Source organism: Verruconis gallopava (genome assembly GCF_000836295.1).
Source record: "Verruconis gallopava strain CBS 43764 unplaced genomic scaffold supercont1.41, whole genome shotgun sequence".
NCBI classification, from domain to species: domain Eukaryota; kingdom Fungi; phylum Ascomycota; class Dothideomycetes; order Venturiales; family Sympoventuriaceae; genus Verruconis; species Verruconis gallopava.
This window is the reverse complement of record NW_015622177.1, coordinates 29,613-46,951: the sequence shown is the minus strand read 5'-3', so window position 1 is coordinate 46,951 and position 17,339 is coordinate 29,613. Positions and strand designations below refer to the sequence as shown.

At 49.8% G+C, this 17,339-nt stretch overlaps 5 protein-coding genes across 5 annotated transcripts; 1 reads left to right on the top strand and 4 right to left on the bottom strand.

The window, feature by feature from the left end:
* Positions 1-1,472: 1,472 nt before the first annotated feature.
* PV09_08438 (uncharacterized protein) lies at positions 1,473-3,775 on the bottom strand. The gene is made up of 3 exons (XM_016362333.1): positions 3,469-3,775; positions 3,105-3,345; positions 1,473-3,047 (listed from the first exon to the last, which is right to left on the bottom strand). Exons 1-3 carry the CDS (start codon positions 3,555-3,557, stop codon positions 2,088-2,090), a joined length of 1,290 nt encoding a protein of 429 aa, XP_016209781.1. The 5' UTR covers positions 3,558-3,775; the 3' UTR covers positions 1,473-2,087.
* A 244-nt stretch (positions 3,776-4,019) lies between these two features.
* Positions 4,020-6,053, bottom strand: PV09_08437 (tubulin alpha chain). Its single transcript, XM_016362332.1, has 4 exons — positions 5,873-6,053; positions 5,130-5,807; positions 4,654-5,077; positions 4,020-4,597 (listed from the first exon to the last, which is right to left on the bottom strand). Exons 1-4 carry the CDS (start codon positions 5,895-5,897, stop codon positions 4,369-4,371), a joined length of 1,356 nt encoding a protein of 451 aa, XP_016209780.1. The 5' UTR covers positions 5,898-6,053; the 3' UTR covers positions 4,020-4,368.
* Positions 6,054-6,195: 142 nt separating this feature from the next.
* On the bottom strand, positions 6,196-10,847 carry PV09_08436 (uncharacterized protein). The gene is made up of 4 exons (XM_016362331.1): positions 10,738-10,847; positions 9,328-10,678; positions 8,058-9,279; positions 6,196-8,004 (listed from the first exon to the last, which is right to left on the bottom strand). Exons 1-4 carry the CDS (start codon positions 10,769-10,771, stop codon positions 6,331-6,333), a joined length of 4,281 nt encoding a protein of 1,426 aa, XP_016209779.1. The 5' UTR covers positions 10,772-10,847; the 3' UTR covers positions 6,196-6,330.
* Positions 10,848-11,426: 579 nt separating this feature from the next.
* On the top strand, positions 11,427-12,976 carry PV09_08435 (uncharacterized protein; the record flags this gene model as incomplete). Its single annotated transcript, XM_016362330.1, has 2 exons — positions 11,427-11,486; positions 11,669-12,976. The coding sequence occupies 2 exons, from the start codon at positions 11,427-11,429 to the stop codon at positions 12,716-12,718; spliced, it is 1,110 nt and encodes a 369-aa protein (XP_016209778.1). The 3' UTR covers positions 12,719-12,976.
* A 116-nt stretch (positions 12,977-13,092) lies between these two features.
* PV09_08434 (uncharacterized protein) lies at positions 13,093-16,018 on the bottom strand. Its single transcript, XM_016362329.1, has 2 exons — positions 13,912-16,018; positions 13,093-13,858 (listed from the first exon to the last, which is right to left on the bottom strand). The coding sequence occupies exons 1-2, from the start codon at positions 14,927-14,929 to the stop codon at positions 13,395-13,397; spliced, it is 1,482 nt and encodes a 493-aa protein (XP_016209777.1). The 5' UTR covers positions 14,930-16,018; the 3' UTR covers positions 13,093-13,394.
* Between the last annotated feature and the right edge of the window lie 1,321 nt (positions 16,019-17,339).

Here is a 17,339-nt window from a genome sequence, read left to right as displayed (position 1 = left end):
CCGCACACAGCTTTGCCCAGTTTGCTTCGATGTACCCAACTGCTGGAGGACAGTACCGCTTCATACCATTGTTGGTTTCACGAAAAATCAAGAATGTGATGAAGTTTCTTGCCGGCTATATAAGCATATTGACTTGGCTGGCGGCTACCGCATCCTGTATATTTCTTGCTTCAACCGTGGCGAGTTGCCCTTTCAGCTTGCACAAAATGAAAGCAGGAAATCACAGACTTCAAAGCCTTCTACAATGAGATATGAGAAATACGAATTCCCAGAGTATAAAACTCGTATGAATTCTAACCATTGTGCAGTTTGCTGATCCTCAAAAGATGGCACGGTACCATGGTATTCATACTTGTCACCATACCCCCTGCGCTGTTCAACACATCACAGGCATGCAGTCGTTCATTCATAGAGGAGTCGTGTTGCAACTTCGCTTATGCGGGTTCGCTATCCTCGTATTCCTCGTCATGTTTGGACCTCAATCCAGCGTTAGCGCAGCTTTTACAAGCAGGGATAATCGAGTTGGATGGAGTAGCGAAGGGCAGTCTTGGTCAGTAAGCATTATTTCGTTCGCCTGTCCTTCTTGTGGTATGAAAGGTCGGCTTCAAATTTAAAGCACATATGCTCCCACCAATGTTGCGAAGCTCACTTTATATGTCTTAAGACTGAGAGAAGTGTTGATTGTACCATATGCTAAGTGCGGACAACGTCTGGAGTTAGATGAGCTCTCTGCCATATCTCTGGGGGATGTTAATGGCTCTATTGCCTATGAAACGTTAGGGGTAGGACCGGCTAATGTTAGCCAATGTCGGGGAATGTGGACTGCGATAGATTGCTACTGTTCGGATTTGGCAGGGCATCAGGACGGTGCACATCACGCGTCATAGGGGGATGACCCGTGGCAACCATATTGGTTTATGTATAAGCTGTGCCTCGTCCACCAACCGCTTCCGTAACATTAAATGACATTTATAAAGTCCATTTAGTTAATATTAAGGCTAGGGTGCCCTTGGTTATATAAAACTCATAACTCACTCATGAAATCCTAGATTGATGAGTGAGTCAGATCCGCAAGTATGCTAAGGACGTCGAAGATGTTGCGATTACGATTCCCGTATCCATGGGAGCAACTGTTCTCCTCAATGGCGCAATAGGCTTTGGCATGTTGATCGCCATCCTCATTTCGATGGGCAATACGGACGCTGAATGGCCACAAGCACCGGCTATTCAATCATTGAGATTGTCTTCAATGCTCTCGAAGACAAAGCCGCCACGGCAGAGCTCATTAGCATCATGCTTCTAATGTTTGTGTTTGCCACAATTGGTATCATGACTTCAACATCGGCTCCATTGCACAATCGAATGCTTTTCTTTCCTTGTTTGTTATCCCCTCATACATTATTTATGTGACTCCCGTCATCTTCCTCCGGCATCTAAGGTGGAAATGTCCAAAAAGCATAGTCTGAGACTCATTCCTCATGGGCCGGTTTGGTCCGGTACTTTACATTTTTTTAAGTATTTTGTACACAGTGTATGCGTAAGCTATCCTGTGGTACATAACTGTCCTGTGTCGATCATATCCTCAGATGCGTTTTGCTCCTTTCCCTACCTTTGCAGCGATAAATTGTGAGGATATGAACTGGACTGTCTCGTTCTATTGAGCTACGCATATTGAAGAAGTTTGTGCCTGGTTTCGCGGTGGTAAAAAAAGATACAGAAGCCATAGGAAAGAAATATAGAAAACAAGAAATAAGTGTTACGTTGATGAAGCATTCGATACCACTTGCTTATACTCATCGCCGAACTATAAGCATGATCCCCAACGAGATGTCTCGTTACCCTATTCTCTTGAGTCCTGCTTTCAATTCTGGGCGTCGTCACAATTAGTCGTGCAAAAGTCCAAACTTCAGACTAAAAATGTTCGATGTGAGCCTGAAGTGTTTTCCGGCTATTTACTGTAGAGCTAGGTGTCACTGTACACCTTCAGTAGTGTGCAGCTAGTTCTCGTTAAAAATCCTCATATATCTCAAAGATATGCCTGAACTCCTCCCCACCTATACATCTGCTATGCGCAAATTTCGAGGGGGTTACCAACCCGGTTGAGGAGGGGTACCATGGTTACTACTGTATTGACCTTGACCACCGTAGAGCTGATTCTGCGGGCCACCATGGCCATAGGATGGGTGGCCATACAAGCTACCACTATGCTGTTCATGCGGTGCCTGGGCGTAGTTTTGCCCTGGTGGTGGTGGATAATGGCCTGAGCCGCCTTGCTGACTATAGCCCCCTTGTTGTGGGCGAGGATACTGTTGATTGAGCGGGTACGACGGATGCTGATTTTGTGGGGAACCACCGTAGTGCTGGGTCACACCATACTGCGGCTGACTTGAGTTAGGTCCATGACCGTACTGCTGACCGCTATAGCCGTGCGAGGGCTCATCGGGCGAACCTTGGCCATGTGCCTGTTCGTTATGATTCTGCGGTCCAGGATATGGCGAGGGAGTATGAGTTTGACCACTGTATTGACTCTGCGGCGGCGGTGGATTGTACGAGCTCTGCGCATGGGGTGTCGCGCCGTACGGCTGCGAGGGTGGAGGAGATGAATAGGCGCCAGTGTGCGAAAGCTGGCTTGGTGGTTGGTATTGCACACTTGGAGCAGTGCCATGGTAGGTGCCTGTCTGGCCCGTCGAACCATAGCCGAAGTTCTGGTTATTATGTGTCTGTCCATGGGAGCCACTAACCAAGCTACCGATGATGCCACCGAGGCTTCCTCCAAGACTCCCAGAAGTATGACCGCTGCTGGATGAGCCGTGTTGCTGTCCAGAGGGGCCTTGCGATACACCATGCGAACTTCCTGAGTTAAATAGCCCAGACGCCAGCTGACCGACAAGTCCACTTGCTCCACCTCCGTGAGCGTTGGATCCACCATGAGACTGCTTTCCTCCTCCTAAAAAGCTACCAGCTAGTTGACCTACCAGATTATTGGAACCACCACTGTGGCCCGAATTTTGCTTACCACCACCTAGAAGTGCGTTCATTGCGAAGCCCTACGTCCAAGCACAAGGTCAGCGATTAGCACGTGAGGAGTTTGTGAAATGCCGTACACTCAGACCTCCAGCCCTGTCAGTGCTCTCTCCGTGCTGGTCGCTCTCCATGCCTCTGTGACCATCCCGTTTGTGTTCGCCGTCGCTGTCCATTACGTGATCTATTGGAGGGGGATGCGTGGGATTGCCTTGTGCTGGAGTTGATGTCGCTGAACCGGTAGGTGCGCCCGGGGCAGGTTCGGTGGGCTTCTCCCACGTCGACTGTCCTGTGGATATTTGGACGTAATAATACTTGCGCAAGCTGTAGAGCCGTTAGAAGCAGATCGAATAGCTCTGTAGTCACGGGTAAATAAAGGGAAAAGGCAGGTAGCTGCGGGTAGAAGGGTTGGGCATGACACGAACGGTGTGGAAGTGTCTCTCTTACCTAGAATCCCACTGGGCAATCCAGCCTGTAGGCAAAAGCGGGACTTGTGTATCGTCCGGTCCAGCGTCAGGGCTTGCAGGTCCGGCCATCAATTCTTCTCGTTGAAATCAGAGCCGTTCCAACTCGGCTAGGGTCTGCCAGAGATAGAGACCAAGACTGGGTCTGAAGCAGAGCACGATCGATCCAGGAAGCAAGTCGTGAAGGAGCGAATGATGCGGGCAAGGGAAGAGCAAAGCTGATCAAGCAGACAGGCGGTGCATGGCGAGTTAATACTCGTTCGGTGGGGCTTGACCTTAGCGACACCAAGACCTTGAGAAGGCGACAGCTGACCTTTGACCAGACATGCCACCAGAGGGCTCCTGGCTGCGCACCGCCACTGTGGCGTGCTATCAGCATGGTCCTCTCCGTTCTCATACCTGGTAGATTCCAAAGTTCCCATCCAATCATAAAATTACAGTTGCCCATGCTCAGCTGCACGGCATAGACAGCGTCCAGGGTTTCGGAATTGGCCTTGAAAAAACAGTGAGGATGGCTAGAATGCATTAAAGCAACTCAAGCCACGTCTTCAACGCAATTCACCTCTTTCGCGATTATGAAGGCGTGGAAGAGAAGACGTGTGCATTACAGCAGCATCAGCGCAACTGTTGAGAGTTGAACTCCTTTGGCTAGAATCGAAAAGGCACGTTTATGAAGTACACAATGCGAGATACGAGAGTGAAGAAACCATGCATGAGACATCACACCCGAATTAGGACATATTCTGTTCAGTCTTCTTACTAATCACCTGAAGTTACACCACCGAAAGCGGACTGTCTCTTTAGATTCAGCCGGGAACAGGGAACTCGTCTCCTACACTGCACGGATCAAGACGGCGATGGCCACCATTCGTGACCAACAATCTCAATACTCGGCAGCGGCATCTTCTTCGCCCTCCAAAGAGTCCGCGGCGACCTCCTCGTAATCGCGCTCGAGCGCGGCCAAGTCCTCTCGGGCTTCGCTGAACTCTCCTTCCTCCATACCCTCACCAACATACCAGTGGACGAAAGCGCGCTTAGAGTACATGAGGTCGAATTTGTGCGAAAGGGCAGACCAAGCTTCTGCGATAGCCGTGGTGTTTGACAACATGCAGCTGCATCTAAAATTAGCTTCTGACGCGTCTCGATCGAATGCAAACTATTAACTTACACGGCACGGTTGACCTTTGCAAGGTCACCGTTAGGCACCATCTGAGGCGGCTGAAAGCAGATGCCGATCTTGAAACCAGTAGGGCACCAATCAACAAATTGGATCGTACGCTTGGTCTTGAGTGTGGCTACAGCGGCATGGACATCCTTTGGCACAACATCGCCACGGTACAGCAAACACGTAGCCATGTACTTCCCGTTGCGTGGATCGCATTTGACCATCTGATTGTTTGGTTCGAAACAGGACATGGAGATCTCCTGAACGGAATTTGACTCATGGGCAGCTTTGGCGGCTGAAACAACGGGCGCGTAAGCAACGAGAGGGAAGTGGATGCGTGGATACGGGACGAGGTTGGTCTGGAATTCGTTCAAATCGACGTTAAGGGAGCCGTCGAAGCGCAGAGAAGCGGTAATGGACGAGACCACTGAATTTTGTATTAGTTATAGGTAGCATCGCTGATTAGGGGTTAGACGTGCCTTGAGCGATCAGGCGGTTCAAGTTTTCATAGTTAGGACGCTCAATGCCCAGATTACGACGGCAAATATCGTAGATGGCTTCATTATCGACCATGAAGCTGCAGTCGGAGTGTTCAAGAGTAGTATGCGTGGTAAGAATCGAGTTGTATGGTTCAACGACCGAGGTGGCAACCTGCGGAGCTGGATAGACGCAGAACTCGAGCTTACACTTCTTGCCGTAGTCGACAGACAAACGCTCCATCAGCAGAGCGCCAAAGCCAGATCCTGTACCACCGCCAAAGGAGTGAAACACCAGAAAGCCCTGCAGGCCAGAGCAGCTGTCCGCGACACGGCGGACCTTGTCCAAAACCTGATCGATGAGCTCCTTGCCGACAGTGTAATGGCCGCGGGCGTAGTTGTTAGATGCATCCTCCTTGCCAGTGATCATTTGTTCGGGATGGAACAGGCTGCGATAGGTGCCAGTACGAACCTCATCGACGACATTTGGTTCAAGATCGCAGTAGATGGTGCGGGGAACATATTTTCCTTGGCCAGTCTCGGAGAAGAAGGTTGAGAAGCCCTCATCGCTGTCAGGCTGATTCTTCCGCTCTTCAGTAAGATACCCGTCCGGCTGGATGCCATGCTCAAGACAATACAACTCCCAGCATGAGTTTGCGATCTGGCAACCTGCCTGTCCCACTGTAGCAAATTGTTAGCAACGCGCACGCGCTCGAAAAGACACCAAGCCACGCGTCTGCACGTACCGTTGAGGGAGATGACTTCACGCATTTTGGTGCCTGTATAACGAAGGGTGGTGAGTCGCGAGGCTCGATTCGAGAGGAAACGAGACGTGTAATCGGGGGGAAAGCGTGGTATGAAGTGCAGATTAAGGTAGGTCTATCAGGAGTTTCGGGGGGAAGTAACAGGCGGTCAAGCCAAATCAACAAAAGATGAAGCTAGTTCGTTTCGGGAAATTCAGAGCCCCACCTTCCAATCGCGTCTCTGTCTGGTTGACTGAAATACTCGTACGGCACCAAGTTGTACGAATACACAGATGTCACGCTCTGCTGTCGCGAGCCAAAAAAAAAGAAAAAAAAAAAACTAAGTTCTAGAACTAACGTCACTCCAACCTCCTGCTGCTCGGCTAGTCCGATGATATTTTTCACGGTTTTGTCGTCTCGAAGAAATAAAATTCCACCTGTTCTACCCACTGCATCGCAACTCACTCCAACTGTCTTCGCCTGCTTCCCATCAACACGACTTCTGTGCCGTTGCTCGTCTCATTTAGTCCGATTGTTACGTCACTGGCATTGGCCACCACGTGAACCGTCTCGCCCAGACTCCTGTAATCAGTTTCGCATCTATTGTCTTCCATTGCCCCAGCACTGGGACGGATGGTCACCTCAGGAAGTAGCAACTTGCCCGTCTTTAGGGGGACCAGCATGAGTTCGAACCGAGTCTCTTGTCCTTCACTAGCTGAATAGCGCGCCCGTCTCTGTCCGCCAAGAAGCCATACATCAGGAGGCGCGTCGATCTCCAGAAGGAATTCAGATGAATGATCTGCCGCATCTGTTGATGGCGAAACTGAAGACGGATTCCACCATCTCCGAGTATATGTCACGGTTACTATGACGGGGATGACTGACCCGTGCGTAACAACCGATTTTCCGGGCAAGGACAATTTCGCCGTATGTAGAACATGCAGATCCGGCAGCGGCACGTTAATGCTTATGTTCTGAACGCGATGTTGGGCATTGGCAGATGCGGAAGTATCTAGTGCGATCAATCTATTATCCTCATGCCACTGTCGTAGGAATTGCCCAAGTTCATGCCGAAGACCAGGCTCTAGACATTCAACAACCTCGTTCCAGCCCATGTGCGAAGGCTCTGGAAGGCAAATTTCTCCTAACAAAGCAGCTTCTTCGAGCAACTCTCCATCCAAATGCCGCAGTGGCTGAATTATGGCATTTCGGACGAACTGTGTTAAGAAGCCCAGGCGGGTCTTTCTAAGTGCTTGCAACATTGATTTCTCCGCAATCTCGAAGATTAATTCGTTCAACGGCAAAAATGACACATGCAGCTGTAGTGGTTCTTCGTTTTTATAAGACTGTCTCGCTGAGCCGTCGTGCGTTTTAGGTTCGATTATGTATAAGATTGAGCCTTCCTGTTTAGGGAAAACAAGCAAAGGCATCAAGTTGCAGGGAGGAGCCTCCGCATGATAACGATCAGAGTCTTGTAACTTGACTGACGTCACAAGTAAAGGTATGCTCTTCGATGCTCTGATTTGAAATCGAGAATATAGCCGAGTCTCTCGAAAGAGATCATGAACACTAACATCCAGCATTAAATCGACAGCAATTGATGGACTTGATAGGAACTTGAATGTCCCTGCAGGTGTTGTATATGTACATTCCAAGCCGATATTGATCTTCGGTAGATGGCTCTCGAGATCATAAGGCAATCGAATCGTGATTGTCGACTGTGCAGCGAGATTTGCAAGTTCGAGAGTGCCAGGTCCTTTCCCTTGGACAATTGTGGCCTCACCCCTTACGAGCATTGCATCAGCGACCATCAGTCGGAGACCTGCCGAGCCTGCTTTGATATGCAGATGTCCTTTTTGTATTTCATTTCGTCCTGTGTAGATAACAATATCCAAAAAACGCGCTTTATCGATATGGATGTCACGAGAAGCTTCGATCTCGATGCTTAGACTTTCATCTGTTGAATAACATAGGATTTGAGGACGGCGGGCTACGTCTTGCCCTTCTTCGCTGGCGCAAGTAGGATATGGCATCGGAATATCCAATACTTCTGTTCTGGTCAAGTCTGTTTCAAAACTGAGCTTCTTCGACTGGATGAGAAGCTTTTCTACCGTGAAAAAGCCTGTGCAAATTGCCTAAATGGAGTGTCAACAAAATGTACGAAGAACTAAGATGAATTGTGGCATACCTTAGCTCTCAATTTTAACTGATTTATGCCTGGTACGAATGTGGTCACGGAAGTTGGCTCCAGCCAGAGAACTTGAAATGGTGGATCAACACATCTTAACTTGATTCGGACAACGTCGGCCGGCAGCCTGACATGTAGGAGATATCGAATTTTGAGTTCAAGTTCGAAGCCATCTTGGTCTGATAGATGATGAATAAAGGGACCTATGTTAATGTGGTCAAAGAAATCGGTGAGTGGGAAAATGGCCTCGCATGGAAGATCTTGCGACACACTTATCACATCTTCAAGTAAGTCATGAGATACTTGAGTATGAACAGGGTCGAAGCTATACACTGAATAATTCGGCGATGATGTCATGTGAATATCTTTGGATAGAATCCCCAGAGTCGTGCGAACAAAGTCATCCTTCTTGTTTAGCTTCCTCAAGCATCGAGAGTGCAATTTCGCGAGTTCCGTACCAATTCGACTCCACGAATGGTTGGAAAAGGATGGGAGAACTCGACTCAAGTAAGTAGCGGCTGTGCTAAAGTCGTTCGAATTGTATCTGAGAATAGCCAAATCAACGACAAGGCGCTGACTTGTTTTTAACCTGAGAGCGAGAGCACACTGCTCTAGGATCAATTGCGTGATGTCTTCATACCATGTAGAAAGTGCGCTGGCAGAAGCTAATGCTTCAAGCAATGACTTCACAAGAATGCCACGCGCTTCGCGAAAGTTGGATGCATCACCAAGACGAGACGCCTCTTGGTCAGGATTATGTTCGAGATCGACCTCCGAGTAGGATTTTTCGTCCTTCGTGAGGCTCGAAATGCCAACAGTCCAACCATTTTTGCTTGCGATCTTTTCAGTAATTTGTCTTTGGAGGAATAGCAAGTCCGCTCTGTTTCCCGCTAGAATACGTACGTCGTGATTCACAGTCATTCTGGTCTCATCACCAACTGGTTGTTGCGAAAGTTTTTCTTCAACATCTTTCAGAAGAGCAATCGGGTTTATATAACTTGATGTCGTGCTGCGCACAGACGGTTGCAGTGAGCTTCGTCTTACAGGATGTTGCAACCGCTCCATAGTCTGGTGATGGCCTCCGGCGACTAACTCTTTATGCGTTTTGGTGAGAGATGAAACATCGGTGACCTCTAACACTTGCTGTGCAACAGCAAATGCGAATGAGGCTATAATATTGTCGACAAGGGACATTGGTGAATCAATTCCCTGAGCCCTAGAACTGAACATGCTGATCAGCATTGATCATATCGAAAGACGTAAAACTTACGCTTGTATCAATTCTGTCTTCAGTGTGCGCGACGCTTTCGAGATAAATAATGCGCAGCGTTGGCAGAGTTCCGAGAAAGGTGCCAGGTTGCTTGATTTCATTACACCACCTTGTCCTGGGTTCACCTCTTCATCAACATGAGATGTACCCATTCTCAACAGTATTGACATTTGGCGTGCAAAAATATAGCACTGAAAGTCAAGTAATGAGACGTTGCTGTTCACAATCAGATTTCTGTAGTCTTTTCGAGATGTGGACACAATTGGTGTGTCACTATCCCAAACTACATCTGATGTGGAATCGCTAGTTAGACTCTGCAGGAGAATGTCCTTCATTTCCTTAGTATATTTCAGAAATGAATCACTGCGAGTGCTCATTCGATCCTCGTCGTCGCCTTCCACAGTGTTCTCAAGCCCTACAGAGAGCTCATCGTAGACAACAAGCGCATCCTCAACGAGCCCAACACTTTCGAAGCCGCGAGCCAACCCCTCCTTGAGCATAAAGAAGGTACAGAAGTTCCAACCCGGCAAAGCTTTCTGAGATTCACGTTCCCGAATGTCGTCCTCGTATTGACTGACTCGCAGAGTGAACGATGACAAAATGAGTATCTTGAGCTTGCTCACTAATTCTTGCCACGCATTGCTACGTTCTTGGGCCGATTCTTGATAGTCTGGTCCAGTTGATGGTGTTCTGGGCGGGACTAGTTCTGCTGGTAGATCATCGGGACGTAATCGTATCTGAACAACCCTGTCCGGTGCAGATTTACTTGAAATATTGAAATCGGCTTTGATTTTTTCGAGAATTGTGCTTGAGCCGCGACCAAGGAGCTTAGAAGAACTAGCAGATTTCTCAGCCGCCACATTCTCAAACTTGGAATAGGATCCACTGCTCCGCGGTTGACCGGCGGCGTTGGTATTGGGAAGTACCACGTGGACAATAAGCCATTCGAAGGCGTCATGATTTTCCTGTGAGTTTCTTGATGAGCTACTTTGAGATGCGGGAGTGTGAGACTTCAGCCAGTCTCTCAGATCCTTTCGAGCGGTAGCCCTGTAGGACTCATTATCATCGCAACGGAGGAAGAAAATCTTCAGATACGGTGTCTGCCTCAGTCCAGGAATTTGGTGCCGCCGCTCCCCAGGAACGCCTGCTGCCGAGCCACGATCTAGTCCTTGTGCCCCGTGTTTGGAACCTGGTCGGTCTGGTTCTTTGGCTGCTTGAAGATCAACGTGCAGAGAATGAATTGATCGAAGTGGTCTAGTAGGCGACTTCCAGTGTAAATCACGAAGCGGCAGGAGAGATTGGAGCTGCCGTGAGATCAAAGGGAATACACCCGAAGGGTCGAAATATTCGACTGTCCTGGTCGTAAGTACGCGATGGCAGGTACATGTCGTATATGCCATGGCCACTGACCTGCAACTTTTGACACCAACGATCCATTTTCCATATTGCGAAAACCAATTCCGCCCAAGGCATCGTTCGAGGCTAGTGACGGGGCTTTGTGCTGAGATGAAGATGATGCGACGCTCTTCGAGCACGTGATGAGAGATTCCGTCCTCGTGATTGGCAGACGGGAGAAGATTTGTCTTTCAGGAAAGGGGAGTTTAATTAGTGGGTAATAAAACACCCCGCGGCTTTCCTAATATGTGCAGTGCGTATTCGCTTCTCTCCTCTCATCCCAAGATTATGCACAAATGTGGGAATGACCAGCAACTGCTACGAGTCAACGTTACACACGAATAGCTTGAAGAAGCTAGATTCTCCGCTCTGCCTCAGTTCCACCGGGGGAATCGTTGTGAAAACCTGTGCGATTGCACTCGAATCTGCCTTGCAGAAATTGCTCAGTCTCACGGGCCGTGATCAGATCTCGTTGTCACCTAGATCGGCAGACTAGACTGCCTCTTATTATTCAAGATGCTAGGCGTTCTTGGTTTAGCCCTATTGCGATATCATTCGTATTTTCTTTCGTAGCCCTAGCGAATCCATTTGGTACTTAAATACGAGTTGAAATCTATCCCACGGCTGCCTGTGGTCGGCACATGCGCATATATAATAGCAAATTTTTCTTCCGCGTGCTCTTCTTTGTCCCAATTTCAGTCAAGATGGCGTATCAACCAGGGAGCGTTTATTACTACGCACCAAACAAAATCGCTCCAGTAGTGGTTTGTGCTTCATGCTTCAATCCAGTGTCAGTTCTCCCAAAAACCACTAACGAATAAGACAGAGTATCTTCTTTGGCTCCAGCACAGGAGTCTTGCTCGATCACCAACAATTTTCTAGGTGCTGATATATTCAGGTCTTCGCTCTTTTATTTACGCTGTCAGGTGTTGTGCATTTTTATCAGACTTTACGTTTTCGATCATGGCGGACCACTGGGCCAATGCCTTGGGCTGCCTTGCTTTTAACTGCAGGCTTTATTCTTCGCGAGGTCGGAGCTTTCAACTATGGCAATGTTCCTCTCTTGATTGCGCAATCAGTCTTAATCATGTCGGGTCCACCTGTGTATGCTGGAATCAACTATCTGATACTCTCTCGAGTTTTGTTCTATGTGCCCTATCTTTCCCCGATCCACCCTGGCCGCGTTCTTACGACATTCCTTGCTGCTGATGCTGTGTGCGAGGTCCTTATCATCAACGGCGTGCAAAAAATAGTCGACTCGAGGGTCAACGAGCACACGCGGAAAGTTGGGAATGCACTGACGAAGGCGGGCCTGATTCTCCAAGTAACTTGCTTTGCCCTTTTTGTTCTACTTGCCGCTGTCTTCCATAGACGTACCATCACGAAAGGAGTCTGCTCGAAGAACATCCGCACAGTACTTTTCGTTCTTTATGTTTCCAGCACCATCATTACAGCTCGATGTATCTATCGTATTGCGGAATTCTTTGAATATGGCTCCGGTCCTCTCACTCACACCGAATCATACTTCTGGGTCTTCGAAGCGACCATCATGTTCATCAACACCGCGATGATGAATATTTGGCATCCTGGATGCAACTTACCACGCTCGAACCGGACATTCTTATCAAAAGACGGCAAAACAGAAATACGTGGTCCAGGCTACCAGGACAAGCGACCGTTCATCACTACGATTGCGGACCCTTTCGACATTGTTGGTTTAGTCATGGGCAGAGACAAAAGGACCAAGTTCTGGGATTGGTCACCTGAAGAGCTATCGCGGGTCAACGAGGAGATTGAGCAAAAGAAGATCGAGCTGGATCAGCTGCCCCGAGCAAAGTGGAGAAAAGTCATTGACCCGCTTCACCTCTTCGATCACAAGGGGGTCATCGTCAAGTATGCAAAAAGACTTGAAAAACCTGGTGACGACCACGGATCAACCGCTGTCGGACAGGATGAGCTCGGCAGCAACAAAAGTGGAAATAAATCTGAAACATAGAGAGGAAAGAAGCGCGATATAAAGTCAGGGATTTGGCTCTCGACTGGACTGGACACGTATCCGAGGATCGACTTCTACAGTTGCGTGGAGTAGCACTTCAGTTCAATGGACTTGCAGAAAAATTAAAAATCACATGCACCATTACCAGTTGCGAAGGCTGCTTGAGACAAAGAATTTGACCGATCGTGCTGATGATGCGAAAAAGGTCAAAACAGTGCAAGTTACCCCGCAAAGCCTAGACTCCCTTTTGGTCTTAGCCGATTATGTGAATCATGCAAACCGCTCCTCAACTCCTCATTTAACAATCGACTTCTTCACCTCCTCTGCACTCGTACCTCCTCATAGTTAGAGGGAATACGTATAAATTTTCAACATTTCGAATGAATAAATAGCATTATTTCTTCTATGCATTATGCAAACTCGTTGCATTTGGTGGTCTAATTAAGATCCAACCCTGGCACCCGCCAACCTCTGAGCCCATGGCACCGACCGTTCAAGCCAAACGGCGATGTACTCCACAATGGGATGCAGAGCAATGGCATGAGACGCCATGTTTCTTTTGCATATAACGCGAAAATTGCATTGAGATTTTTAGTTATAACGATAGCACTGGGTATCCAGGTCTAGAATCTTTTCTTCACGATACAAAAACCAGCAAAGGACTCGTCAACGCCAACTAGCAGGTCTCTTCATCACTATCTACTGATAGGACGACGGCGGACTTCTTTGGACGCGAAGCTCCCAGCTTCTGAGGTGGCACGCCGAGGCCGTTTCTGTTCCTGAAGAACAAAACCCCCTTGCCCTCCCCGGTTGCATTTGCAGATGGCTCGACCCAGTGGCACCAGCGTGCGCTAGTCCAAAACGCCTTGAGAAAGCCCCACGCGCCTCCTTCCGTGTTGCTGCGGTAGTGTCTGCCCATCACAGGCTTGATGGCTTCGGAAGCCTCGTCGGCATGGTAGAAGGGAATCGTTGAAACGTAGTGATGGAGGACGTGGGTTTCAATAATGCCGTGAAAGAGCTGGCGACCGATGAAGCCAAATTCGCGATCAATTGTTGCAGCTGCACCGCGAGTGTAAGTCCAGGTCTCGGCGGTGTAGTGTGGGAGGGTAGGGTCCGTATGTTGAAGGTATGTAATCGCCACTGGCATTCTCGTTTAGAAAAGATTGTCGTCATGGAGAGGCTTCAAAACTCACCGAGCCAATGATTCACCCAGAGATATGGTGCGAAGTACCACACAATCATATTGTACCAGCCGAAGCGATTGCCAAGGCAAAAAAGCACCAAACCTACTATGGCCAGACCGAGGTCACTCAAAAGGATCAAGTGTTCGTCTTTGCGCTCGTACAGTGGGCTCGACGGAAGGAAGTGATTGACACCGCCGAACCAACCGTTCCGCTTTCCAACACCTTTACCCTCGGGCTGCCTTTCGTGCGCATTGTGGCCGGTTACGTTTGTGAGCAGATACTGTGGCCAACCAACAAGCTGCTGACCAATGAAGAAGAGAATAGTTCGAATTGGCGTCTCCTCCATCAGGTCATCGAGATCGTGGATGGTCTTACCTATACTGCTGGCGTAGGCATCTCGAGTTTTCGGTACGAAGACCATGTCGCGCTCCATATGGCCCGTTGCCTTGTGGTGCTTGCCGTGCGAGATCTTCCACGAGAAATACGGAACAAGCAAACAGGAGTGAAGAATCCAACCAACAGTGTCGTTGAGCATCTTGGAAGTAGAGAAAGACTGGTGACCGCACTCATGGGCCAACACCCACAGACCGGTGCCAAAAAGGCCCTGGAGAAAGGTGTAAAATGCCCAAAGGATGGCCCGTACAGGCTTTGAAGGTACCGTGTCTGGCGTTACATAATTGTAGAAGAGGTAGAACGTAACGGCGATGCAGGCAACGTCCCTTGCAACGTAGCCGAGGCCTCGAACACCTGATCGCTCGAAGCAATGTGCTGGAATGGCATCTCGGATATCCTTGATGGTGTAGTCGGGAATCTGGAATTCATTGCCATACGTATCGAGAAGGACGGCACGCTTTGAGGGTGCAGGCTCATCGAGAGAAGCCAGAGAGGAGAGCGAGGTGGAGGAGGCAGATTGAGCGGGTGAATCAGAAGGCGAGGGTACCATTGAGCTCGCAGACGACGAGGCTGCGGTCACCGTACGCCTCACGGAAGGCCTGATGCCATGTGGCAGAGCGGTGGTGGTCGACATTGTAGATTGGTGTCAAGTCCTGGGCAGAAGTCAGGTCTTGCGGGCTTTGAATTTCGTCGACGACTCGATTAAAAGAATTAGGGGGGGGTGGGGAAAGGCTGGCGGTGAAATTTTTGTTGGGACACTGCACAGGTACTCGGCGTGGAATGCGCTTATATGGAGCAGGCCGCTGTATTATGCGCTTGCTGTCCGCCTTCCGGCCTTTGGCAAACAATTTTTCGACCTGAGCCCGTCCAAGCTCCAGGCTAGGCTCTGGCTTCCGTGGGCTCAGGGTCTCAGCCGAGGGGACGGTACCTTTTTGCAAGGGTCGGCAGATGGGCGTGGGTCTCCGTCGTTGCCAGAGGCTCTGCGGCTTTTCCTTCTGTCGATTGTGGTGGTGGTCATCGTGATGGTCATGGTCGCGATGTCGTTGTTGTTGTTGTTGTTGGCGGTGTGCGGCACGACGTGCGCGGACAGGGCAGTAGGAGAGAGCGAGCGAGCGAGCGCTGGTGGCCGAGTGGACGCGCCGTGTAGCGTGTGCGAGCTGGAGCGACGCACAGCGCGGCCGTCTGGAGCCAGCCGCTGCTCCAGCTTCGCAGGTCTCCTTGCGATTTGCTTCTGTTCCAGTCACGTTGCTTTCGCGCTCGCTCCTTGTCCTCGCTCTCCCTGTCTTTCGCCAGCTGCTGGGGAGAAGGACCAGAGCAGAACCGCTGCTCTCCCACTCCCTCTCGCGAAATGCTGCGGGATCGTGCGCGTCGATGAAGCTCCTGAAGCTGGTGCTGCAACACGCACACGGCCTTTTCGTTCGCTCGCGCACCCGATGGCGAGCCCAATCGAAGGTGCCCTGCTGAATCTGGCGGCGATCAGCTGGTGATTCGCCGTACCTGAATCTGATAACTTGATAGCGAGTGATTCGCGAGCGCTGCCTTGGCCGCATTTCGACTCCTCGGAAAGCCCACTGATTTCTGCAAGGGTCGATTTCCGTCAGAACAGAGGCGGAGCTGTGCGTTTTGCTGCGCGGGCAGCCATACAACACGGCCAGCGCCAGGCATGCCGATGTAGGTTCCCGCAGACACTCTGTCCTTTTTCTTTTTCTTTTTTTTTTTTTTTGGGAGGGGGATATTCAATTTTTTTTCTCATCCGTCCTCTCTGAAGAACGAACGACAGCTGAACCTTTGCGCTCGCGTCCGCTCTTTCTGCCCTCCATCTTCCAGCGCTGCTTGCAGAACTGGGCGGCGCGGTTTCAACCACGTCGCCCGCCGCACCACTGTCGCCCGGCCTTTCCAAGAATCATGCTACCAAGCAAGTTCGTGTTTCTGGATGCATGGGTTTGGACGAGATCATGTGAGGTCTATGCAATCTCTTGACCGCTTTGGGAACCCGACATGAAGAGCACATGTTGCTCCTTTCCCTTTGACTCAGTATTCGCTTGTCAAGCTAGCCAATTAGTCCACGCCCAGGAGCCTCCATCTCCGCCCGACACCAGCTCGTGAGAGCTCAGCTCATGCGATGTCCTGCCGCAGAGTGGAAATCTGTGCGCTTCCACCACACTTGCAACTCCGTGGATGCTGTGGGATGACGACTCATCAGACCCCCCTCCCCGGTCCGCATCTTGATTTATCAGATGAATAGCCTGACCAGTTAGCAAATTAACCAGAAAGTCATCGTCACATTCTGCGCTTTGGTCTCATCATGCAACCAGATGATCAAGCGCTCCGCGACATTTTCGTTGAGCATTCCGTTGAGCCTACAGGAAGCCTTGATGACGCACTCATCGGGCCAATGACACGCTTTGTCTGACACCACTCGTACCATCACCTCCTGCGACCATGCTCGTTGTCGAAAGAGGAAGAAGAAAAGCTTCGCATCTGGCGGTTCTTTCTTTGCCTAGACGCCATTACACCATTGCGCCATCGCTTCAATCCATCTCAACTTAGCCAATTGCCAACCCCTTCAAATGATTCCAGGGCTGTGTTATATATCGACGAGGGCACCGAGTAATCGCACACGCAATCTCAGCTTCAGCTGCGCGGTGCAAGCCCTCGCTCGCTAGTACCTGCACTCTAATGTACGATCATTCTAGGAGATCGCGTCCTTTTTGACATGCTCCAGAATCTCCAAACCGCCCCACGCCCCCCGCGGCCGCGCCCAACACACACACACACACACACACACACACACACACACACACACACACACACACACACACACAGGTTCTCTTGGCGATAGTCCTTTCGTTGTTCGTTTAGCAACGCCAAGCAAGAACAAAACCCTGAAAGCGGTCGGCTGTGACAAGGACCAGAGAGGAGATGGTTAAGTTATCCAATGCAAGGAGCTAGGTAAGGAGCCACATGACGCAAGTTCGCTGTTTTCGAGATCGACTCTGTGTAGACGGCGAACAAGGCCACAACTTCTGTTGTGTCTTAACCAC